The following is a 21,363-nucleotide window of genomic DNA, read 5'->3' as shown; positions in this document are numbered from 1 at the left end:
ATTTTCTACTTTGTTTTTTTTTATTAGTGAAACACCATGAGGTACAGTTGTAGACTTACAAATTTTTGTGCTTGGGTTTCAGTTATACAATGATCCAGTACCCATCCCTCCACCAGTGCCCATTCTCCATCATTTACATTTTAAAAAAAATTTTTGTTAGTGATACACCATGAGGTACAGTTGTAGATTTTCAAATTTTTGTGCTTGGGTTTCCGTTGTGCAATGATCGAGTGCCCATCCCTCCAGCAGTGCCCATTCTTCCCCTCCACTAATCCCAGTATCCCTCCCATCCCCCTCATCCCCCACATCCCACTCTGCCTCTGTGGCAGGACATTCCCTTTTGTTCTCTATCTCCTTTTGGGTGCTGTGGCCTGCAAAAGAGGCATCGAGTGGCAATCATGTTCGGTCTAGAGTCTACTTTCAGCATGGTTCTCCCATCCTGGGGGGATCCTCCCAATACCCCCCATTTGGTGCTCCCTTCTACATCTGGGCCACCTTTACCCCTAGAGTGTGAAGCTGGCCTCTAAGCCAAGGAGTAAACCTCCTGGTATTTATCTCAGCTATTCTTGGGCGTTGGTCTCCTATTTTGTTACTTTATGTTCCCCAGATGAATGCGATCTTTCTATGTCTATCCCTCTCTTTCTGACTCATTTCACTTAGCATGATATTTTCCATGTAGTACCACTTGTATGTAAATTTCATGACTTCATCTTTTCTGATAGCTACATAGTATTCCATTGTGTAGATGTACCAAAGTTTCTTTAACCAGTTATCTGTCCTCGGGCACTCAGGTTTTTTTTTCCAGATTCTAGCTATTGTAAACAGTGCTGCAATGAACAGACAATTGCAGATGTTGCTTCGACTATACTTTTTTGCCTCTCCAGGATATATTCCCAGGAGTGGAATTGCTGGGTCAAATGGGAGCTCAGTTTCTAGTTTTTTGAGAATCGTCCATACTGTTTTCCAGAAGAGCTGAACCAGTCGGCATTTCCACCAGCAGTGAAGAAGGGTCCCTTTCTCGCCACATACGTGCCAACATCTGTTGCTTTTGTTCTTTTGGATGTGGGCCAGTCTCTGTGGTGTGAAATGATATCTCATTGCTGTTTTGATCTGCATCCCCCTGATGATTAATGATGTAGAACATTTTCTCATGTGCCTTTTAGCCATTCGGATTTCATCTTTGAGGAAGTTTCTGTTCATTTTGTCGCCTCATTTTTTGATGGGGTTGGATGTTTTTTTCTTGTGGAGTTCAACCAGTACTTTGTATATCCTTGATATCAACCCCTTGTCAGATGTGTATTCGGCAAATATCCTTTCCCATTCTGTAGACTGTCTTTGTATTTTGGTTACTGTTTCTTTTGAGGTGCAGAAGCTTCTTAGTTTAAGATAGTCCCATTTGTCTATCTCTGTTTTCACTTGCTTAGCCAGTGGCATGACATCTTTGAAGACACCATTAGCTTCAATGTCATGGAGGGTTTTGCCGACTTTGTCTTCAATGTACCTTATGGATTCCGGTCTGATGTTGAGATCTTTAATCCATCTTGATCTTACTTTTGTACATGGTGTTAGGCACAGATCTGTGCCCATTTTTTGCTTGTAGCTGTCCAATTTTGCCCTCACCACTTATTAAATGGCTTTCCTTATTCCACATTTCTTGCTCCTTTATCAAAGTTTAGATGATCATATGTTTGGGGGGAGATGTCAGTATATTCAACTCTGTTCCATTCGTCTGCTGTTCTGCTATTGTTCCATACCACGCTGTTTTAATTATTACTGCTTTGTAGTAGAGTTTGAAATTAGGAAGGTTGATTCCTCCCATTTTCTTTTTCCCAAAAATTGCTTTAGCTATTCGTGGGGGCTTATTGTTCCATATAAATTTCAGGAGTGTTTGCTTCATTTCTTTGAAGAATGTCATGGGTATCGTGATTGGATCGCATTGAATTTGTACAGTGCTTTGATATGTATTGCCATTTTGACAATGTTAAGTCTCCCGATCCATGAACAGGGGATATTTTTCCATTTCCTTGTGTCCTCTTTTATTTCCCGAAGCAGCTTTTTGTATTTTTCTTTGTAGAGGTCCTTTACTTCTTTAGTTAAGCTAATTCCAAGGTAGTTGAATTTCTGGGGCACAGTTGTGAATGGGATTGTTTTCTTCACGTCGTTTTCTTCTCTCTCACTATTTGCATATAGGAAAGCCATGGACTTTTGGGTATTGATTTTATAGCCTGAAACTTTACTATACAGATCTATTGTTTCTAGGAGTTTCTTGGTAGAGGTTTTAGGGTTCTCAAAGTATAGTATCATATCATCTGTGAATAGTGAGAGCTTGATTTCTTCCTTTCCTACTTGGATGCCCTTAATGTCTTTTTCTTGCCTAATCGCTATTGCAGGTACTTCTAGTACTATATTGAACAGCAATGGAGAGAGTGGGCATCCTTTTCTCGTCCCTGATCTTAAGGGGAATGCTCTTAGTTTTTCCCCACTGAGGATGATGCTTGCTGTAGGCTTGTGGTAGATGGCTTAAACTATATTGAGGAAAGTCCCCTCTATCCCCAATTTGGCGAGGGTTTTCATCATAAACGGTTGCTGGATCTTGTCAAATGCTTTCTCTGCATCTATTTATATGATCATGTGATTTTTATCTTTTATTTTGTTGATATGATGTATTCGATCACGACCATCCTGTTACTTGTCGATTGCCTCGAACAGGCCCCAGCAACGTCTCCTTCGTCCTAGCCCTGAGATTTTTTAAAAAGTGCCATATTCCAGGCTCTTTCAGAGTTAGGAGAATGAGACCCTTCATTGTTACTGGTATTTGGCATATTTGGTATGCCATGGGGAGTTTGCCAGACTCGGCCATGTGGGCAGGTTACATTCGGTAGCTGATGTATTATGTTGATTTCCGAATGTTAAACTGTCCTTGCATCCCTGGTTTGAATCCACTTGTTCATGGTGTATGATCTTTTTGATGAGTTGTTGAATTCTATTTGCTAGTATTTTGTTGAGAATCTTTGCATCCGTGTTCATCAGGGATATATATAGTCCTGTAGTTTTCTTTTTTTTTTTTTGTGGTGTCTTTGTTTCCTTTTGGTATTGGGGAGATATGGGCTTCATAGAAACTGTTTGGGAGAATTGCTGTTTTTTCAATTTCCTGGAAAAGCTTGAGAAGAACTAGCAATAGGTTCTCTTTAAATGTTTGGAAAAATTCTCTAGTGAATCCATCTGGACCTGGGCTTTTGTTTTTGGGAAGACTTTTGATTACAGTTTCAATTTCCTTGATGGTAATAGGTCTATTCAGGTATTCTATATCTTCTTGATTCATCTTTAGGAGATTATAGAAATCCAGGAATTTATCCATTTCTTCTAGGTTCTCTTGTTTCGTGGCATACAGACTTTCAAAGTAGCCTCTGATGATCTTCTGAATTTCTTTGGTTTCTGTTGTGATATCTCCATTCTCATTTCTTATTCAGTTTATTAGGGTTCTCTCCCTCTGTTTCTTTGTGAGTGTTGCTAGTGGTTTATCTATATTATTTATTTTCTCGAAGAACCAACTCTTAGTTTCATCGATCTTTCGGATTGTTTCTTTGGTTTCCATGTTGTTGATTTCTGCCCTAAGTTTTATGATCTCTTTCCTTCTGCCTACTTTGGGCTCCTTCTGTTGATCCTTTTCTAAGATCTTGAGCTGTGAAGTCAAGTTGTTTATGTGCATCCTTTCTACTGTCCTGAGATTTGCTTGCAGATCTGTAAATTTTCCCCTTAATGTGACTTTTGCTGCATCCCATAAGTTCTGGTAGCTCGTATCTTCATTCTCATTTGTTTCCAGGTATCTTTTGATTTCGTCCTTGACTTCCTTCCTGACCCATTCATTGCTCAGCATTGAGTTGTTTAATTTCCAGGTGTTTGATTTGGTTCTCCGTGTCTGTGTGTGATTCACTTCTATTCTGAGTGCATCGTGGTCTGAAAAGATTGTTGATAGTATTTCTATCTTCCTGATTCTATTGAGGTATGTTTTGTGGCCTAGCACATGGTCTATTTTGGAAAATGTTCCATGCGCACTGGAGAAGAATGTGTATTCTTTCTTTTTGGGGTGTAAAGCCCTGTACAGGTCTATAAGTCTTTTCTCTTCTGTTTCTTCTTTCAAAGCCAGTGTTTCCTTGCTGAGTTTTGTTCTTGTTGATCTATCCAGAGGTGATAGGGCGATGTTGAAGTCTCCAGCTACTATGTGTTGCTAGTAATGTCCTCCTTAAAATCTGTTAGCAGTTGTTTTAAGTATTTAGCTGTTTCCTCGTTAGGTGCGTATACATTTAAGAGTCTAATTTCTTCCTGTTGTACGTATCCCTTGATAAAGAGAAAGTGGCCTTTGCTGTCCCTTCTAATCTTTTTCAACGTGAAATTAATGTTTTCGGATACTAGTATGGTCACTCCAGCTTTTTTGAGGGAGCTGTTTTCTTGCAGTATTGTTTTCCATCTTTTGACTTTGAGTCTGTGTTTGCTCTGATTGTTCAGATGAGTTTCTTTTAGACAGCAGAATGTTGGTTTCTGTTTCTGGATCCATTTTGCCACTCTGTGTCTCCTGATTGGTGCATTTAGACTGTTGACATTAAGAGAGATTATTGTCATGGGATTTTGTGCCATTTTTCTGTAGAGGTTGGTTGTGTTTCTAAGTGTTTTCCTTCTTATCCCACAGGAGCCCCTTTAACCCTTCTTTTAGTTTTGGTTTTGAGTATGTGAAGTTCCTGAGCTGTTGTTTATCTACAAAATGGTGTATAGTTCCATCGAGTTTGAGTGAGAGTTTAGATGGATAAAGTATTCTTGGTGAGGCGTTCATTTCATTGAGTTTTTTCACTATATCCCACCATTGCCTTTGGGCTTGGAGGGTTTCCTCTGATAGGTCTGCTGTAAATCTAAGGGGTGCTCCTTTGAATGTGATTTCCTTCTTTGACCTTGCTGCTTGTAGTATTATGTCTCTGTCCACAGCATCCATCATTCTATGATATGCCTTGGAGTGTTTTTATTAGGGTCTCTTTTTGCTGGCACCCTTCTGGCTCCTTGGATCTGTATGTCTGCATTCTTTAATTCTGGGAACTTTTCAGCGATAATTTCTTTGACTGTGGCTTTTTTCATTGGGGTTACCTCCCTGCCCTTCTGGTACTCCAATGATTCTAATGTTGTTCCTCTTGGTGTCATCCCCTAGGTCTCTAATTCTCCTAAGAGGCATTTTGAGATCTTTTGCCATTGCTTGTTTTTCCCTACGGGATTTCTGTTGCTCATCTTCAAGCTCACTGATCCTCTCTTCAGCTGCACTTATCCTATTGTTAAGGGTATTTACTGAGTTTTAAATTCCATCTCCCGAGTCCTTTATCTGTGACACTTCTTTTAATAGCTTTTTTGTTTCTGCTCTCATTTCTTCCTGTATTTTCTCGACTAACCTTTCTGTTGTTTCTTTCATTTCTTCTTTTAGTTTTCTGTATATCTCTTCCATTGATTCTTTGAGTAGGTCCTTGAACATTCTCTGCATTTTGTCTCAGAGTTCTTTATTGGAGAGAGCATATTTGTAGGTCACCCTGGTTGAGGATTCGGGGATCTTTCTAGGGTCTGACCTTCTTCTCTGTCATTTTTCTTTGGCTTATGATGGGCATCTTGTGAAGGTTTGTAGGAGGTGTTATTTTAGTATTGGGTTTCTACAGCTTCTATTGTGTATTTGTCTTTTGTTTGAATTGGAGCAGGCCAGTGGATTATTATTGTATTGTAATGTAGGTGGCCGGAAATTTTCCCCACAGATTTAGGTGACAAGGGCTAGGGTGAGGGTCCAGAGTGCTGGGGGTGGGAAATATAACTGCGGCTGCCCTCCCCGGAGAAGTCCACGCCCACTTTGGGAGGCCATGCTCACTTTAAATGGGGGCCACACCCCTACAGTAATGTCCATGCCCCCAGCCAGTCCAGATGCTAGTCTGCAGACCTTTTGGGGGGAGGCGATGACTACATGGACCGGCGCTCCCTGCGGAAGTGGCTGGAGCTGCCCCTGCCCTGAAATTTTCTACTTTGGACCTTACTAAATATCAGGATTTAGGGTTAGGGTTAGAATCGGGGATAGGGTTAGGGATGTGGAGGATATAGATGGAGAGAAAAGTGGTTTTCCAATTTAAAATGGAAAGTAAAGAATTTTGTCTTTGTTATGTCAGCAGCTGGAGCGATAGCACAGCGGTAGGGCATTTGCCTTGCACGCAGCCAACATGGCCGACCCGAGTTTGATTCCTCTGCCCCTCTCGGAGAGCCCGGCAAGCTACCGAGAGTATCTTGCCTGCACGGCAGAGCCTGGCAAGCTCCCCGTGACGTACTCGGTATGCCAAACACAGTAACAACAAAGTCTCCAATGGAGATGTTACTGGACCCGCTCGAGCAAATCAGTGAACAACAGGAGGACCGTGATGTTGGGGCTAGTTTGTTGAATTGTACCTATTCCAAGGTCCAGTTGATTTTAAATGTGTGAATAGCCTCAGGGCAGTATTTGTTCTGGTTTGCTACAAAGATCAATCTCATCCCCTTGGAGAGTCCTAGTTCGGCAAATGGGGCCATTCTAGGTTGGTCGATGGTAGGGGACTATTGGATAACATGGGGTTCTCCTTTCTCCTTCCCCCCTCCCTGCAGGGAGCTTAAGTTTATTGAGTTACACTCATTGCAGTGCTCCCAAGGCACACCCAGTTCCACCAGGACTCCTAATCCTTTGTGCTCTGCTTCCCCTATAGATTAATCACTAACATCCCCAAATCAGACCCTGTGACTTACAAAGTCAAATTTCTCTGAGGAGTCTGGATTTTGTATATGTAAGTGAAATACTGCTATTCTTTTTCCTTTATGTCCTTTGCATAGATTACTTTAGAGCAATGTTCTTTCGTGTAGACACAGGACTTTTGTAACTTGGGAGTTAATTGACTCGAAATAATATTTACTTCAGGCATCTATTATATTTATTCGACTTAAGCCTCAATTTCCTTTATTTCCTAACTCCCCAAAAGGAGGGTTCTGGTCAGGGACTTGGAGGGACCCAGGACAATCCACAAGCTACCCTGGCATCAAACACAGGCAGACTAAGTGCCATACAGTGGATAATAAGTTAACACATATATGTATAATCTGTATATATACATACGTATACGTACATATGTATATATACATAAATAATAAGTTAAGAGCACGGCTATGGAACAAACTCTGTCATGACCCAAAAAGAAGTAACTGAATAAGGGCCCTGCGGGATTAGGAAAGACTAACCTGTCCTGAGGACTGTAGTCTGGGATATATAGCGAGGTGTCCCCAGGAAGAGTCACCCATACTAAATGACAAGAAATATTAGGTAAATTTAAGATGACTGTTTAAGTGAATACTGGGAGATTATGCAAAGTGATATCAGACATAGTGTCACTGTACCTTTCTTCAGGCAGTCTTGACATATTTGCTTTTCGTTTTGTTTACCGCAGTAAACATTTATCATAGTTCAAGTGTTTCCAGAGGGCTGATAGAACTTGGCAAAGTCATGAGTATCCTGAATGTTGAGGGATTTTAGTTTTACATTGCTTGGTGTTACTCAGGCAAGTTAATAAAAAAAAACAAGAATGATTCTTGGCTCCATTGGTAGATTTTATGCTTTGACTTGCATGCTGTGGTGGTTTATCACATTATTTTTAGGGCGGGGAACAACTTGGTTACTAAGTCAGCAACCCATTAGTTCCTGTTGTTAAGGTATTGGTCAGACATTGTATGGTATCACATGCACAGATTGCAGCAGTTGTGATACATTTTTGGGGGGATTGGTGGGTTTGGGAAGTTAGTAGTTAGCGTGGGATATGTGCATTGGTGCTCAGAACCTGCCTTATTACCTTGGGTTCAGATCCTTGAAATGTATGCAGATCTTTGTTCCTCACAGATTGGCTTGTATCTTGCTCTTTTGCCAGGTGCAGTGTTTATTTTACTCTGTCAGGATAGCTAGCTTTTGGTGCACACTGTTTCTTCTTCCTTCATCTCATGCATTTTAATTAATTCTGGCCTAACCTTGTCTTCTTTTATTTCCTAACACCCCGAAAGAAGAGTCCTGGTCAGGGACTTGGGTGGACTCAGGACAATCCACAAGCTACCCTGTCATCAAACACGGGCAGACTAGGTGCCATAAAATGTATAATACGTTAACACATATATGTATAATCTGCATATATACATATATGTATACATATACATATATGCAGTTCTATTTGATTGATGTGCCTGATGTTACATAGAACACCAAGTCATATACCTTTTATTCCTCACCATTTTTAGAGTGGTTTTCTACTGAGCTGACTGCACAGCAATTGTTTTTTACTTAATAGTACAACTTTAGTTGTGAGGGGCTGAAATGTTGGTGTAGTAGTTTGGGCATTTTCCTTGCATGGTGATTTGTGTTCAGTTCCTGGTACTCCTGAGGGTTCCTTGAGCCTTCCAGAAGTGATTTCTGGGTGAGCTCTGAGTGCCCCTGGGTGTATCATAAAAACCCAAAAAATTATGTTATTATCATTAAAGTTTGCTGTTCAAAGACTTACTTTGGAATTATTCTGATGATGGAGTTGCTATTATGCAATTATTAATCTGACTTGCAATCATTTCATAATGTTTATTACCTTTCCAGATTTGGATTTGCTTATGAGCCATTCATTTGAATGGTGCAGCCTGCTGCTGTGTACTATTACTATACATTTACTATGTTGTGTACTATTATGAATGCCATGCTCTGCAAATAGAAGCACCACACTTTATATGTGGAGTACTGCTATGTTGACCACACCAGTCATAGACGTCTTGTATCTCTACCCACACACATATTGAGTGACACCTACTTTTTGTGTATGCTGTTCACTATTCCATCAATTGGACCATTTTATCTTCAGTTCTGATGTCACTGAATTCTTTGCCAGTTTCCTTTCCTGACCAATGTTATCACCATTCCCATTGGTCACCTTTGGCTTTGTATATGCCTTCAGTCTCCTGTACACAACACTACTTCAAATAGTCCTTTGCACTTTCACAGGTGATCATGCGCAAGCCATGAGGGACCCAGCTGGATCCAAGTGGTTGATTGTTCTCAGGTCTTTTCCCTTTCTTTCACTGTTAGTGTTCTCATTGATGCTCAGGTACATGGTAGCTGTTACTTGTGATATTTTTCCAACTTGATGGATAGTTAAGTTCTTGCTTGGGAAGATGGGTTGAATGCTACTCAGGCCCAGTGGTTTTTTTTCCCGGTCCACTAGACCCACATCTGTATATATACAAACATAGTGTGGACACACTATGTTTCAGGGATTCAGTACTGTTTTCTGCATGTGTGGCATATCTACTGATGCCCTGAGATATTTTAACAGTTATTGAAAACATATCATCTTTTTCTATAGGAGCCTTCCTGGGAAGTACCATTTGTATGCCTTGGTAGTGAGTCTTCTGAATAGCATAGGTGAACAACTACATCATCAAGTAAATTTTTACAGCATACTGTGAACATTTGTAGAACTTCCACATGATTGCTCATGTGCAAGATTTGTGATTTGTTTTGGATTGCCATTTTCACATATACTTGTAGTGATTCCTCAGGTCATGATTCTCTCTCTCTTTTTTTTTTGACTTTTTGGGTCACACCCGGTGTTTCACAGGGGTTTCTCCTGGCTCATGCACTCAGGAATTACTCCTGGCAGTGCTGGGGGACCATATGGGATGCTGGGAATCGAACCCAGGTCAGCCGCATGCAAGGCAAATGCCCTATTGACTGTGCAATCGCTCAAGCACCAGGTCATGATTCTTATTGGGCTGCCTTTCCTAGTTTGCTTGCTCACATGGATTTCCCACATTGTTTATGTACAGTGGCATTATTCTTTAAAAATAAATACTCCTGGTGCTGTGCTCAGGGAGCACTCCTGACGGTGCTCCAGGGTCATATGGAATGCGGAGAATCAAATCCAATCCAGATCAGCAGTGTACAAGTCAAGCACCCTACCGGCTGTAATCTCTCTGACCCCTGGCATGATTGGTTTTGTTTCCACACAACATCTTGGTGCTGAGTACATCCTTAGAGTAGAGATTGTCATATCCTCTCCTCACCAGTTGTTGCAAAGCCAGAGTGTGGGATGTCTGCTCGTGCATTCTTCCTGAAGGTTAATTTTATTTGAGGCCTTCTTGAAATACTTGTGCTTTCTATTCTTTTTTTCTCCAGCTTAAAAAAAAGTGAATCACCATGAGATACAGTTACAAGGTTGTTCATGATTGAGTTTTAATTGTTCAGCGTTCCAACACCCCTCCTTTTCCCAGTGCACATTTCCCAATGTGGTCTCACCTGCAGGATACCGGGGAGGGGGGGCGTGGCCTCACCTGTGTGCCGGCTGGGGGCGTGGCCTCACCTGCGTGATGCCTGGGGGCGTGGCCTCACCTGCACGACACCTGCGCCCGCTTGCCTGAGATCCCGTCCCGGTTTCCTTCCGTCGATTCCTGCCACAGCCCCACCGCTGGGAGGACCTGACCTGCCCCAGCCTCGGGGCCGCTTCGGGCGCGGTTTCAGGGCAGGGCTCGGTCCTGCGGGGCCCCGCGACACAGGTGCGTGGGCGCGGACGGGAGAGCCGGGCGTGGACGGGCCTCTCGGTCCCAGGGGGTCCGCGCAGTGGGGCGGCGGGGTTCTCTCCGTGGGGGTCCGGGCTCAGCCGCTGCGTCTCAGTGGTCCGAGGGAGCCGGTTCCCTGGGGCTTCCCCGCCCCCCGCGTGCGCCCTCCCCCACGCGCGCCCCCCTGGGCGCCGGGCGCTGCCGGCTCCCGGGGGCGCGCAGGTGAGCGGGTCCGCCTGGGTGTTCCGCCGGCCGAGGGGGCTCCCTGGGCCCGAGTCCCCGCGTGTCGGTTCCTTTGCTCCTCGCGAGGCCAAACGCTCTTCTCGGCGGAGGAGTTTGAGGCGAGCGGGAAGGGTCCGAGGGAAGAGCTCGGGGCGGGGACCAGCCTGGGGACAGCTCGGGGGAAACAGCCGCGGGGGCGACCCGAGCCGCGGCTCCAGCGCCGCCCGCGCCCCGGGGCCGCCCGCCCGGACCCGACTCCGCCTTCCTGCTCGGCGCCGCGTCCGCCGACTTCCCCAGGGATGCAGGCAGGGACCGGGCCAGGCCGTTTGCCTGCCCCCGCCGACGGCCGTCCCTGCGTCTGGACCCTGCAGACACCGGGTTTCCGCGGCGGAAGGGGCGGGCGCCCTGGGGTGCCGTGCGCGCCCCCGGGCATGGGACCGCCCGAGTCGCCTTTCAGCACCCTGGGCAGAGTCGCGCTCGGCCGTGGGGCGGTGTCTCGACACCCTGCCGGGCACGGTACCCACAGTCGCCGTAGGCGGCAGACCTCACTGGTTTCGTCTTGAAGATGCTGCCACGTGGCACCTGGCGGTGAGGCTCTGGGTTCTGCCCGTAGTTCTGAGCCAAAACATCCACCTGTGTCTTGCGTGTGGGTTGCACTGCAATCCTAAGGCTTTTATTTCGTGGCCTCTTTGGAATTTGCTGGTGAGGTGCACGTGTGTATCAATCCATGGCGTGTGACTTAAGTATAGTTACACAGTAACTTACAAATAAATGTTTTAGTCAAATTGTCTTTTAATCGGGCAATGAATTCCACACAAGGTTACTTCAGCCTTTCTAACCATTAACAAAGAGCTGAACTGTGAATCTTGGGAAACGTTTTCCCCAAGCTTTTGGGTAAGAGTCATGAACTTGAGGAATAACCTGTTGCCATAAGTAGATTGTAGATTTCCATCTGCCCAAATCACAGTTCCTGTCAGTTGATCCATAGAGATACCCATCTAGGTGTTAGCTTTTTCATTTCTAATCCCCCACCTAAAGCCTCATCACCCCTAGTATGTTTTAAGTTGTAAAGATTTGGCAGGGGAGACATGCAGATTATTCCCAATCTGCAGGGATCATCCACTCTGTTGTAGCTAGGCCAAGAAGTCCCATGGTATAGGGAGGGTCAGTAATTCAATTGCTTTTTATTTATCTTCTCTCCTTTGTGGCCTGAAGTGCTAGTGCGGCATGTAGGACATTCCCTTGTATGTATGTATCTGCGTTCATTTACCTTTGCTCATGTTGTGTCTGTGTGAATGTGTGTCTATGAGTATACACGTGTGTGATTTTGCATTTGTATGTCTGTATATGCATGTGTCTATGTCTATATCTGTCAGTGTGTATCTGTGTGCGTGCATTTGTCTGTGTGTCCACGTATATATCTGCGTGTCTTTGTGTTTCTGTGGGTGGGCACGTGTGTAAGTCTATATGTCTATGCGTCTCTGAGACTCTGTGGATGTTTGTTGTGTGTATGTGTATATGTGGGTTTATGTCTGTGTATATGCCTGTGTGTATTTGCATGTTAGCCCCTCAATGTGCATATATCTGTGTGTCTCTATTGTACATTTCTGGGTTTATGTCTGTGTGTCAGTTTATGTCTGTGTGTGCATGTGTGTCTGCGCACGCGTGTGTGTATAGGTCTGTTTTCTGATGCGTCGCACGTGTGTATCTGTTTTTGTCTGTGTAAATGTCTGTGTGCATGTTTGTGCATGCATGTTTGTATGTCTGTGTATACGTCTATCTGTGCACATGTGTGTCTATGTATATGTCTGTGTGTGTCTATTTTTTGTATGTGTGTACATATGTGTGTGTCTATATGTCAGGGCGTGTGTGTGCATGGGGGTGTGTGTGTCTCCGTTTATATTTCTCTGTGTGCATTTGTGTCTTTACATGTGTGTACATGAATATGTGTCTGTGTTACATGTCTTTGTTGTGTCTGCCTTTCAGTTTGTGTCTGTGTATGTCTGCATAAGTCTCTGTGTTTGTGCATGTGTGTGTGTCTATGTGTTAATTGTGTCTTGTGACTATGCATGTACCTTTGTGCCTCTGTATCTGTGAGTCTCTGTATGTTGTGTATATATGTGTCTGTGTTTTCGTGTGTGTGCAAGTGTGCATCTATGTGTACGTCTCTATCCCTGTGTGTACATATGCTCTCTATATGTATGTGTCTGTGTCTATTTCTGTCTTGATCTATATGTCTCTGTGTTTCTGTATGTCTATGTGTGCATGTGTGTGTCTGCGTGTGCATTTGTCAGTGTATATGAATGTGTGTCTGTATATCTCTACGCTTGATTCTGTGTAAATGTGTGTATGCATCTGTGTGCATGTGCCTATGTATATATCTGTTTGTCTGTGCATGTGTCTGTGTGTCTGTGCATGTGTCTGTGTGTATATGTTGGATTTCCATGTATGCATGTGGGTCTGTGTGAATGCCTGTGTGTTTCTATATAAATATAATGTGTTGTTTGTGCGGTAGCTGTGTGACTGTATATGTGTGTGTAATAATGTCTGTGTGTAAACATGTGTGTGTCTGTGTATGTCAGTGCCACTCTATGCATTTGGCTGTGTCTACTTATATATCTATATGTCTACATTTCTATGTATGTTTGTGTGTTCACGTCTGTGAGAATGTATGTCAATGTATACATTTATGTGTGTCTATGCATTTGTTTGTGTATATATCTTGTCCCTGTGTGTGCATATTTGCGTCTGTATACATGTCTATGTGTATGTGCACATACCTGTCTGTTTGTAAATAACTTTCTGTATGCACACATGTGGCACATGTGTGTCAGTGTGTCTTGTGATTGTGTCTACTTACATAACTGTATCTCTCTTCATATGTATGTGTGTTTGTATATATGTCTGTGTCCATTGTGATTGTATCTGTCTATATCTGTCTGTGTGTGCATTTTTCATTTCATTTCATTTCATCATCCTGTTAATCGTCGATTGCCTCGAGCAGGCCCCAGTAACGTCTCTTTCATCCTAGCCCTGAGATTATATTCACGGCTCTTTAGGAGAATGAGACCCATCATTGTTACTGGTATTTGGCATATTTGGTGCGCCACGGGGAGTTTGCCAGACTCTGCCCTGTGGGCAGGCTACATTCGATAGCCTGCAAGTTTGTCCAAAGTAGGAATGAGACAACAAGATGTCATAAAGAAAAGTTCTGATAAGATGTCGCGCAGCCGCGAATGCGGCCGCGCGGTTCCGGGATCTGGATTTTATAGTCTCTGAGTCTTGGGCGTTGATGGGATTACACGGCGCCAGGGGGCCAGGTGGTAGGTGTGACCCCCGCCTACTGGAACTTGGAGGATCTGGGTGGAAGATGCTCGACTCCAATTCGAGTAGGCTTGGAGGTCTCGGCCCCGGAGCCCGCGTGGCTTTGTCCCTCTGCCAGTACCTTCATGTGTGCGGAGAGTGATCTCAGCATGGTGGTGGCTGGTCCTGGAGGTCTTCGGCTGCTGGAGCCCCGGTCGGGGCGGGGAGGAAAGCTCGACCCACTCCCCTTCAAGGGGTCCCGGCGAGGGACACCCAGGCGCGGGGGCAAAAGACTGCACTGTTCTCGTCCGGGATCTGGATTTTATGTGTGCATATTTCAGTATATATGTCTGTTTCTCTGTGTGTTTCTATGTGTGTCTGTGTGTGCATGTTTGTGTCTCTGTATGTCTATGTGTGTACATGTTTGTGTCTGTGGGTGCATTTGTGTCAGTATACAGGTCTGTGTCTGTGCACACAGCTGTGTGTATCTACGTGTATCTCTAAATATGTCTGTGTGTGTGTTTGTGTCTGGCCAAAGGCACAGCAGCAATTTGGGGGTATCTGGAAGTCGAAGGCACCATCAGGCTGCTGATGCACTCGCCCCGCAGGTACAGGCTGACCTGATGGCGCCTTTGGCCAGATCCCAACAACTTGGGGCCAAGTTTACCAAGAGATCAAATGGCCAAAAGTTAGGTCTGTGGGAGACACACCCACAAACCACCTCGGCTTAGCTGTATAAGCTCAAAGCCTCTGCCCCTCTCGGAGAGCCTGGCAAGCTACCGAGGATATCCCACCCGTACAGCAGCCTGGCAAGTTACCCGTGATGTACGTGTATGTCTGTGTGTGACTGCACCTGTCTGTATTTGACTGTATATGTCTATGTGTACGCATGTGTGTGTTCCACTTGTATATGTCTGAGTATCTGTGTATGTCTGTGTGAGCATGTGCTTGTGTCTGTAGATGTCTGAGTGCAAGCACATGTGTTTGTGTCTGTATCCATCTCTGTAATGTGTAAGTAGATGTGTCTGTCTATATGTCTGTGTGTATGTTTGTGTACTTGTGTGTGACTTTGTATTTGTGTGTACGCATGTGTGTGTCTATGCATGTGTGTGTATATCTCTATGTCTGTATATGTCTGTGTGTGCATGTGTTTGTACCTGTGTTTCTGTGGATATGTCTGTGTTTGTCTTTGTGTGTGTGTATGTGTCTATTTCTGTGTGTCCACCTCTTGGGGAAAAAGGGATGTTTCTTCTTACCTACTGAGTCAAGGCAGGAGAAGAGAGATTCATCCAGGGGATCCAAAGGACCGGGGCTCCCGTGACAAGGAAACGGCTGCCTCTTTTCTAAACACTCCGGCATGAGTGAGCCTGCAGTCGCGGGAGAATGCACAGAGACTCTGGCGCACAAACCCCACTGCAAGGAAGGGACACTCAGCACACAGCTTACAGAGCAGCTTAGAAGACGCAATCAAGTGTACAGATGGGGACCAGGGACAGAGTCAAAGTACAGTGGGGAATGTGTGTAGCTTTCTGTATGTCTGCGTGTATGTGTACGCAACTGTCTATCTACATATAAGTCTCTGTATCTATGTACATGTCTGTGTATGCATGCATGTACACATGTCTGTGTATATGTCTCTGTGTCTATATATCTGAGCGTGAGCATTTGTGTCTGTTTATAAGTCTGTGTGTCTTCTGTGTGTGTATGTTTGTGTGTGCATGTTTCTGTGTGACTATGGGTATGTCTATGTGTGCATGGGTGTGTTGTGCGTTTCTGTGTGTCTGTATGTCTCTGTGAGCATGTGTCTGTCTGTGTATATGTGTGTGCACAAGGGCACGTCTTTTTATGTGTGTCTCTGGGTGCATGTCTGTAAATCTGTGTGCTGCATATGTGTGCATCTGTGTGTATATCTGTATGTGATGTGTGTGTTTTGTTTATTTGTTCATGTGTCTGTGCACATGTGTAATGTGTCTATATATACACCTGTGTGTCTGTGTATGTCTGTGCATCTTTGTGTCTGTGCGTACCTCCCAGCGTCCATGGGTGAGCACGGGCATGTGTTGTATATGTCTGTGCATGTCTGATTCTCTATGTATATGTCCTTGTGTATGTGAATGTTTGTTTCTCTGTGTCTGTGTACATATATGTGTGTCTGTGTATATGTCTGTGTGTAACTGTGTGACTGAGTCTGTGTGTCTATGTATGTATCTGTGTGTAATGTGTGCTCTTGATATGCCTCTGTCAGTCTGTGGATATGTTGTGTGTGGGCACACTTGTGTCTGTATATGTCATGTGTCTGCGTGTGCATGTATGTGGCTGAGCATATGTCTTTTGTGTCTATATGTCTGGTATATTTGTGCACATGTATGTGTCTGTGTGTGCCTGTCACTGTGTCTGTATATATATTCGTGTGTCTCTGTATGTCTATCTGTGCCTGTGTACATGTTCTTGTCTGTGCATATTTGTGTGTATGTGTGTCTATGTCTGTATGTAATACATATATACATACATGTGTGTATATACATAACTGTGTGTCTGTGTGTCAGTGTTTTTGTGTGTGCGTGCATGTGTGTTTGGATATATGTCTGTGTCTGAATCTGTGTGTATGTCTGTTCTGTGTCTGCATGTACATGTGTCTGTATATGTCTGTTGTGTTTGTGTCTGTCTTTTTGTGTGTAAGTGTAGGCATCTGTGTATAATTCTGTGTATTTGTGTGTCTGTATATGTTGTGTGTGTCAGTGTTTTTGTGTGTTCATCTATGTCTGTGTATAAGTGTCTGTATATGCCTGTGTAAGTGAGCACATGTGTGTATGCCTATGTTTGTCTGTGTATGCCAATTTTTATGCATGTGAATGTTGTGAATGTGTCTAAGTTTGTGTTGTGATGGTGCTGCATGTGGGTGTGCCTACATACGTGCCATTCTACTATCAGCCAATTTTATTTTTGAAAAGCCGTCTGAAATTATTTCTGACAGCTCCCTGGAAGGTTTACGTACAGTTGGATCAGAGGGGTGCCGAACCCAGGAGGCAAGCTCTGCTGGCGGATCCCAGGATGGCCCCCAGATACCGGCACTCTCTGCGGAAACTCCGACGCCATGCCCAGCTGGGGCAGGCTGGCCGCTCGGCTAAGCGTTAACAGTGCAAGAGTCAAATCTGAATGGTGGGGCTGGAGCGATAGCACAGCGGGGAGGGCGTTTGCCTCGCATGTGGCAGACCCAGGTTGGATTCCCAGCATCCCACTGAGTCCCCCGAGCACCGCCTGGAGTAATTTCTGAGTGCAGAGCCAGGAGGAAGCCCTGAGCATCTCCGGGTATAACACCCCCCCCCCCCCCACACTAAATAATAAAACCGAATAGTTCTAAACATGCCCGCAAAAGGTTTGTCTTGAAACACTCATTCTTTATCCGGCAGCTATGCAGAGGGAAGAAGACAAGGGCTGGAAGCGGCAGAGGGGGAGCCTGCCGTGAGTGGCCGACCTGGGTTCCACCCCAGCACCCCATTATGACCCGGCAGCTGTGCCAGGAGTGACCCCTGAGCACCCCCAGGAGGGGCCCTAAGACAAAACAGAGAAACTTCTCTCCGTGTGACACGGGTCAGCTGTCCTTCCTCGGATGGGGACTATTTCCGCTGCCTGGGACAGGCCGTGCCACAAGCAACCCACCACCTTTTCTTCACAAATCACACAAAAAAGTGGGTGACGCTGCGGCCTTCCGATTGTGCAGCTGACTTGAGGGTCCCTGAAGGAGCCTCAGAGATCTCGGAGAGGGCCTCAGACAGAATTCCGTGAGGGTGACTCGCGGCTGCAGGCGACACCACAGAACCTTCCGGAAAAGCAGCCCGACACACCCACCTCTCCTGCAGGCGTAGTTCATCATTCATTCTCGTCAGCTGTGCCAAGTTTTCCCCAGACATTTTCACGATGTCCGCGATGTCGTTTGACAACTTGGCCTTTGCCTTCGTCAACTGCTCTTCTCGCACATCTCCCTCTGTGAATTCAGCCTCCATATCTGAGGGGAGGGGAGGAGAGGAAGGGGGGAGGGAGGGAGGGAGGGAAGGAGTGAGAGGGACAGAGGGAGAGAGAAAGTCAGGGAGAGATGCGGGGGGGGGGGGGAGAACAGCTTTGGGGTGTCGTAGGCAACGAAGCGTCCCCTGCGCTTCTGTCCCAGGCCTCCCTCCGAGGACGTTTCACTCTCTGGCCCCTGCAAACTGCTCGAACCGAGCAGCAGCCAGTGAAACCAAGGACAACTCACAAGACGGGGAAGAAACGCAGGCAGCGAGCAAAGGATGGGGCCAGGACGGGGGTCCGACCGTACAAGGCGCCTCATAGATGGCCCTCAGGGGGGACCTTGGGCAGCATTTGACAGTCGTCCCAGGGCCGAGGTGGCCGGAGTGTCACAGGGCCCCAGGAACTGATGGGGGGGCGGGTGCGAGGGGCACTGGGACCTGCTGTGGGGGCTCCCTGAGGGAGGCCGGGAGGCTGAGGAGGGGGCGCGGGAGCGTCAGCAGGGAGGCGCCTCACGCCCGGGGTGCCCCTGCACGACACCCAGAGATCATCTCTTACCTGTTCAATTTCCTCGCAACTTCTCCAGTTCAGAAGACAGCGCCTTAAACTGTTCTTCTTGTTGATGTAACTTATCAACAGATTCTAGTTAGGATAAAGTTAGAAGTTTAATATATTTCACGCACCATCGGGATTATTTGAGAGTCTGTCTGGCAGGCTCCATCAAATCTCACACTGGCGTCTGAGGTCACCGGGGCGATAAAGCGTCTCTACGGGAGAAGCCCCCGGCCGAGGGCAACACCAGGAGGTTTTGGCATGGAGACGGCGGGTCTGGCGCCAGGAGGAACTCGGGGTCTTGGCTGGGGGCATCCCAAAATCTTCCCACCCAGCCAGCTCCCTGCCAGGTCACACAGCACTTTCCCAAGCACACCTGCATGTCACCACAAACAGTGATGTAGGGACTATGATGCCACCAGCAGGTCCACCTGTACCTGCGGGGAGATTGCATCAGCAGCCTGATGGTGCCTGCAGACTTCCAGATACCCCAAAATTGCTCCTGTGCCTTTGGTCAGACCCCAACAACTTGGGGTCAAGTTTACCAAGAAATTAAACGGACAAAAGTTCAGTATGTGGGAGACACACCCACAAACCGCTATATAAGCTATATAAGCTCATCTATTGGCCTTATTTCAGAGACCCATACATCTCAAAAGAGATCAAAAGATGCAGTTAGGGTCAGTGGCCCGGAGGTAAACGGGAACCCGTGACTGAGAGCTCCAGGCTTGCTCAGATCAGGACTGGGCCTCCTCCCGCCACATTCCCAGTTTTCCAGTAGCTTGGCAGTCACACCCACAAACTGCCCCCCAGCACCACGTAATCTCGTCAATGGCCAAGACCCAGAGACTATGCAGTACAGCTCCCGGAAGAGAATGACACAGATATTCCTGGTCATTATATTCTAGCCATAAGAAGCAATACGAAACAAATCATCTAGCATTGCCTTTTCAGCAGGTTTGAGTGCTGGTGGGACTGGTGTCAAAATATCGGATGTAACCAAAGTAGAGAGAGAGTATGGGGGAAATTGTGTGCCTGCCACACAGGCAGGGGAAGGGTTGGCAGAGGCGTGGGGCTGGTGGAATTCTGGGGATTTTGGTGGTGGAAAATGTGCACTGGTGATGGGACGGGTGTTTGATGATTGTGTGACCGAAACTCAAACATGAAAGCTTTGTAACTTATCTCACATGAATCAAAAAAAGGAGGGAAATATAATAATAATAAAATAATAAAATAAAATTAACATTCAGAACAGAATTTTAAAAAAATAAGTAATGTGAAGTTCATGCCCAATTAAATCAGCTTCATCCATGGCTGAATAATTAGTAGTACTCCTACATTGGGCTGGAGCGATAGCACAGTGGTAGGGCGTTTGCCTTGCATGGAGCCAACATGGCGGATCCGAGTTCGATTCCTGCGCCCCTCTTGGAGAGCTACCGAGAGTATCTCGCCTGCACGGCAGAGCCTGGCAAGCTCCCCGTGATGTGTTCAATATGCCAAACACAGTAACTCCTACATTATTAACAAAAAAAAAATTTTAAAAAAAACAATGTGTATGTGTGTGATGTGTGTGTGTGTGTGGGGGGGGGGGGGCTTTGTGCGCGTACATGCTACGCCCAGGGTACCTCCTGGCTCTACACTCAGGGATCAGCCTGCTGGTATCAGGGATGGATACCAGCTTGGCAGTGAGCAAGGCAAGTGCCTGGCCTGCTCGGGTCTCTGGGAATGAACTTTACGTCAAAGAGGAAAGAGCCGGAGGAAGTCAGCTGCGGGAAATGAGTGGGCAGAGCCCTGAGTGTGGGACCCCAGAGCTCCGGCCCTGGCACAGTCACCCGGTGGCCCGCACCCACCTTGCCTGTTTTTCTGAACAGAGGCTGACTCTTCTGAAGCCTCTGCGAACTTTTCTTTCTAGAGAAACAGAATCAGATATTCAGACCAGGAGGGTGCAAAGTAGCTTCCAATCAACGACATGGGAGACACTCCATTTTGTGATGCTGTTCATGAAAATGAACTTGCACTCCAAACGTAGATATTGGGGACTGAAGGGCTGGCACAGGGTCCAGGCGCCCGAGTACAGCCAGCCGGTTAGACCCTGAGCAGGAGTACCACCGAGTTAGCGGGGAGCCCCAATAAGCACGGTGAACATCTGGGGGCTGGGAGAGAGCACTGGGTAAGGCCACTTGGCCCTGCTTGAATCGCGCCACTAACAGGAATATCCTGAGCACAAAGCCAGGAGTCGCCTCCAAGGACTGACAGGCATGCCACTAGTCCCCCCCCACCACCACCAAATATATATATATATATATACATATATATACATTATATATATATGTATATCCCAGGGCCAGAGCGATCGCCCAGCGGGGAGGGTGTTTGTCTTGCACAAGGCTGACCCACCTTTGATCCCCAGCATCCCATAGGGGATGCACCGTCAGTAGTAATTCCTGAGTGCAGAGCCAGGAGTGACCCCTGAACATCCCCAACTGTGACAAAAAAAGACCAAAAACAACAAGAACAACAAGACCAAAAAAACCCAGAAAACAAAAATAATCCACCCCAAACTCAGCTACCAATGCCCATTGTGTATCTGCCTGGCAAACATGAGTGAGTTGTGCAAGTATGAATGTACTTGCTTGCATGTCCAAGGACATGTATGAGTCTGCACATGACAGA

The 21,363-nt window shown here is 45.9% G+C and overlaps 1 protein-coding gene across 1 annotated transcript in view; it reads right to left on the bottom strand.

Annotated features, from left to right (window-relative positions):
• Positions 1–18,700: 18,700 nt before the first annotated feature.
• Positions 18,701–21,363, bottom strand: part of LOC130017110 (CAP-Gly domain-containing linker protein 1-like) — a 33,556-nt gene continuing 30,893 nt past the window's right edge. Inside the window, 2 exon segments of the mRNA XM_056107811.1 lie at positions 18,701–18,780; positions 20,541–20,598. Of these exon segments, the coding sequence (XP_055963786.1) occupies positions 18,701–18,780; positions 20,541–20,598 (138 nt within the window).

The sequence above is a fragment of the Sorex fumeus genome, unplaced genomic scaffold, assembly GCF_029834395.1.
Source record: "Sorex fumeus unplaced genomic scaffold, SorFum_2.1 ptg000177l, whole genome shotgun sequence".
Classification (NCBI taxonomy): domain Eukaryota; kingdom Metazoa; phylum Chordata; class Mammalia; order Eulipotyphla; family Soricidae; genus Sorex; species Sorex fumeus.
Note: the sequence above shows the minus strand (reverse complement) of the source record. Positions and strands in the feature narration are given on the sequence as shown.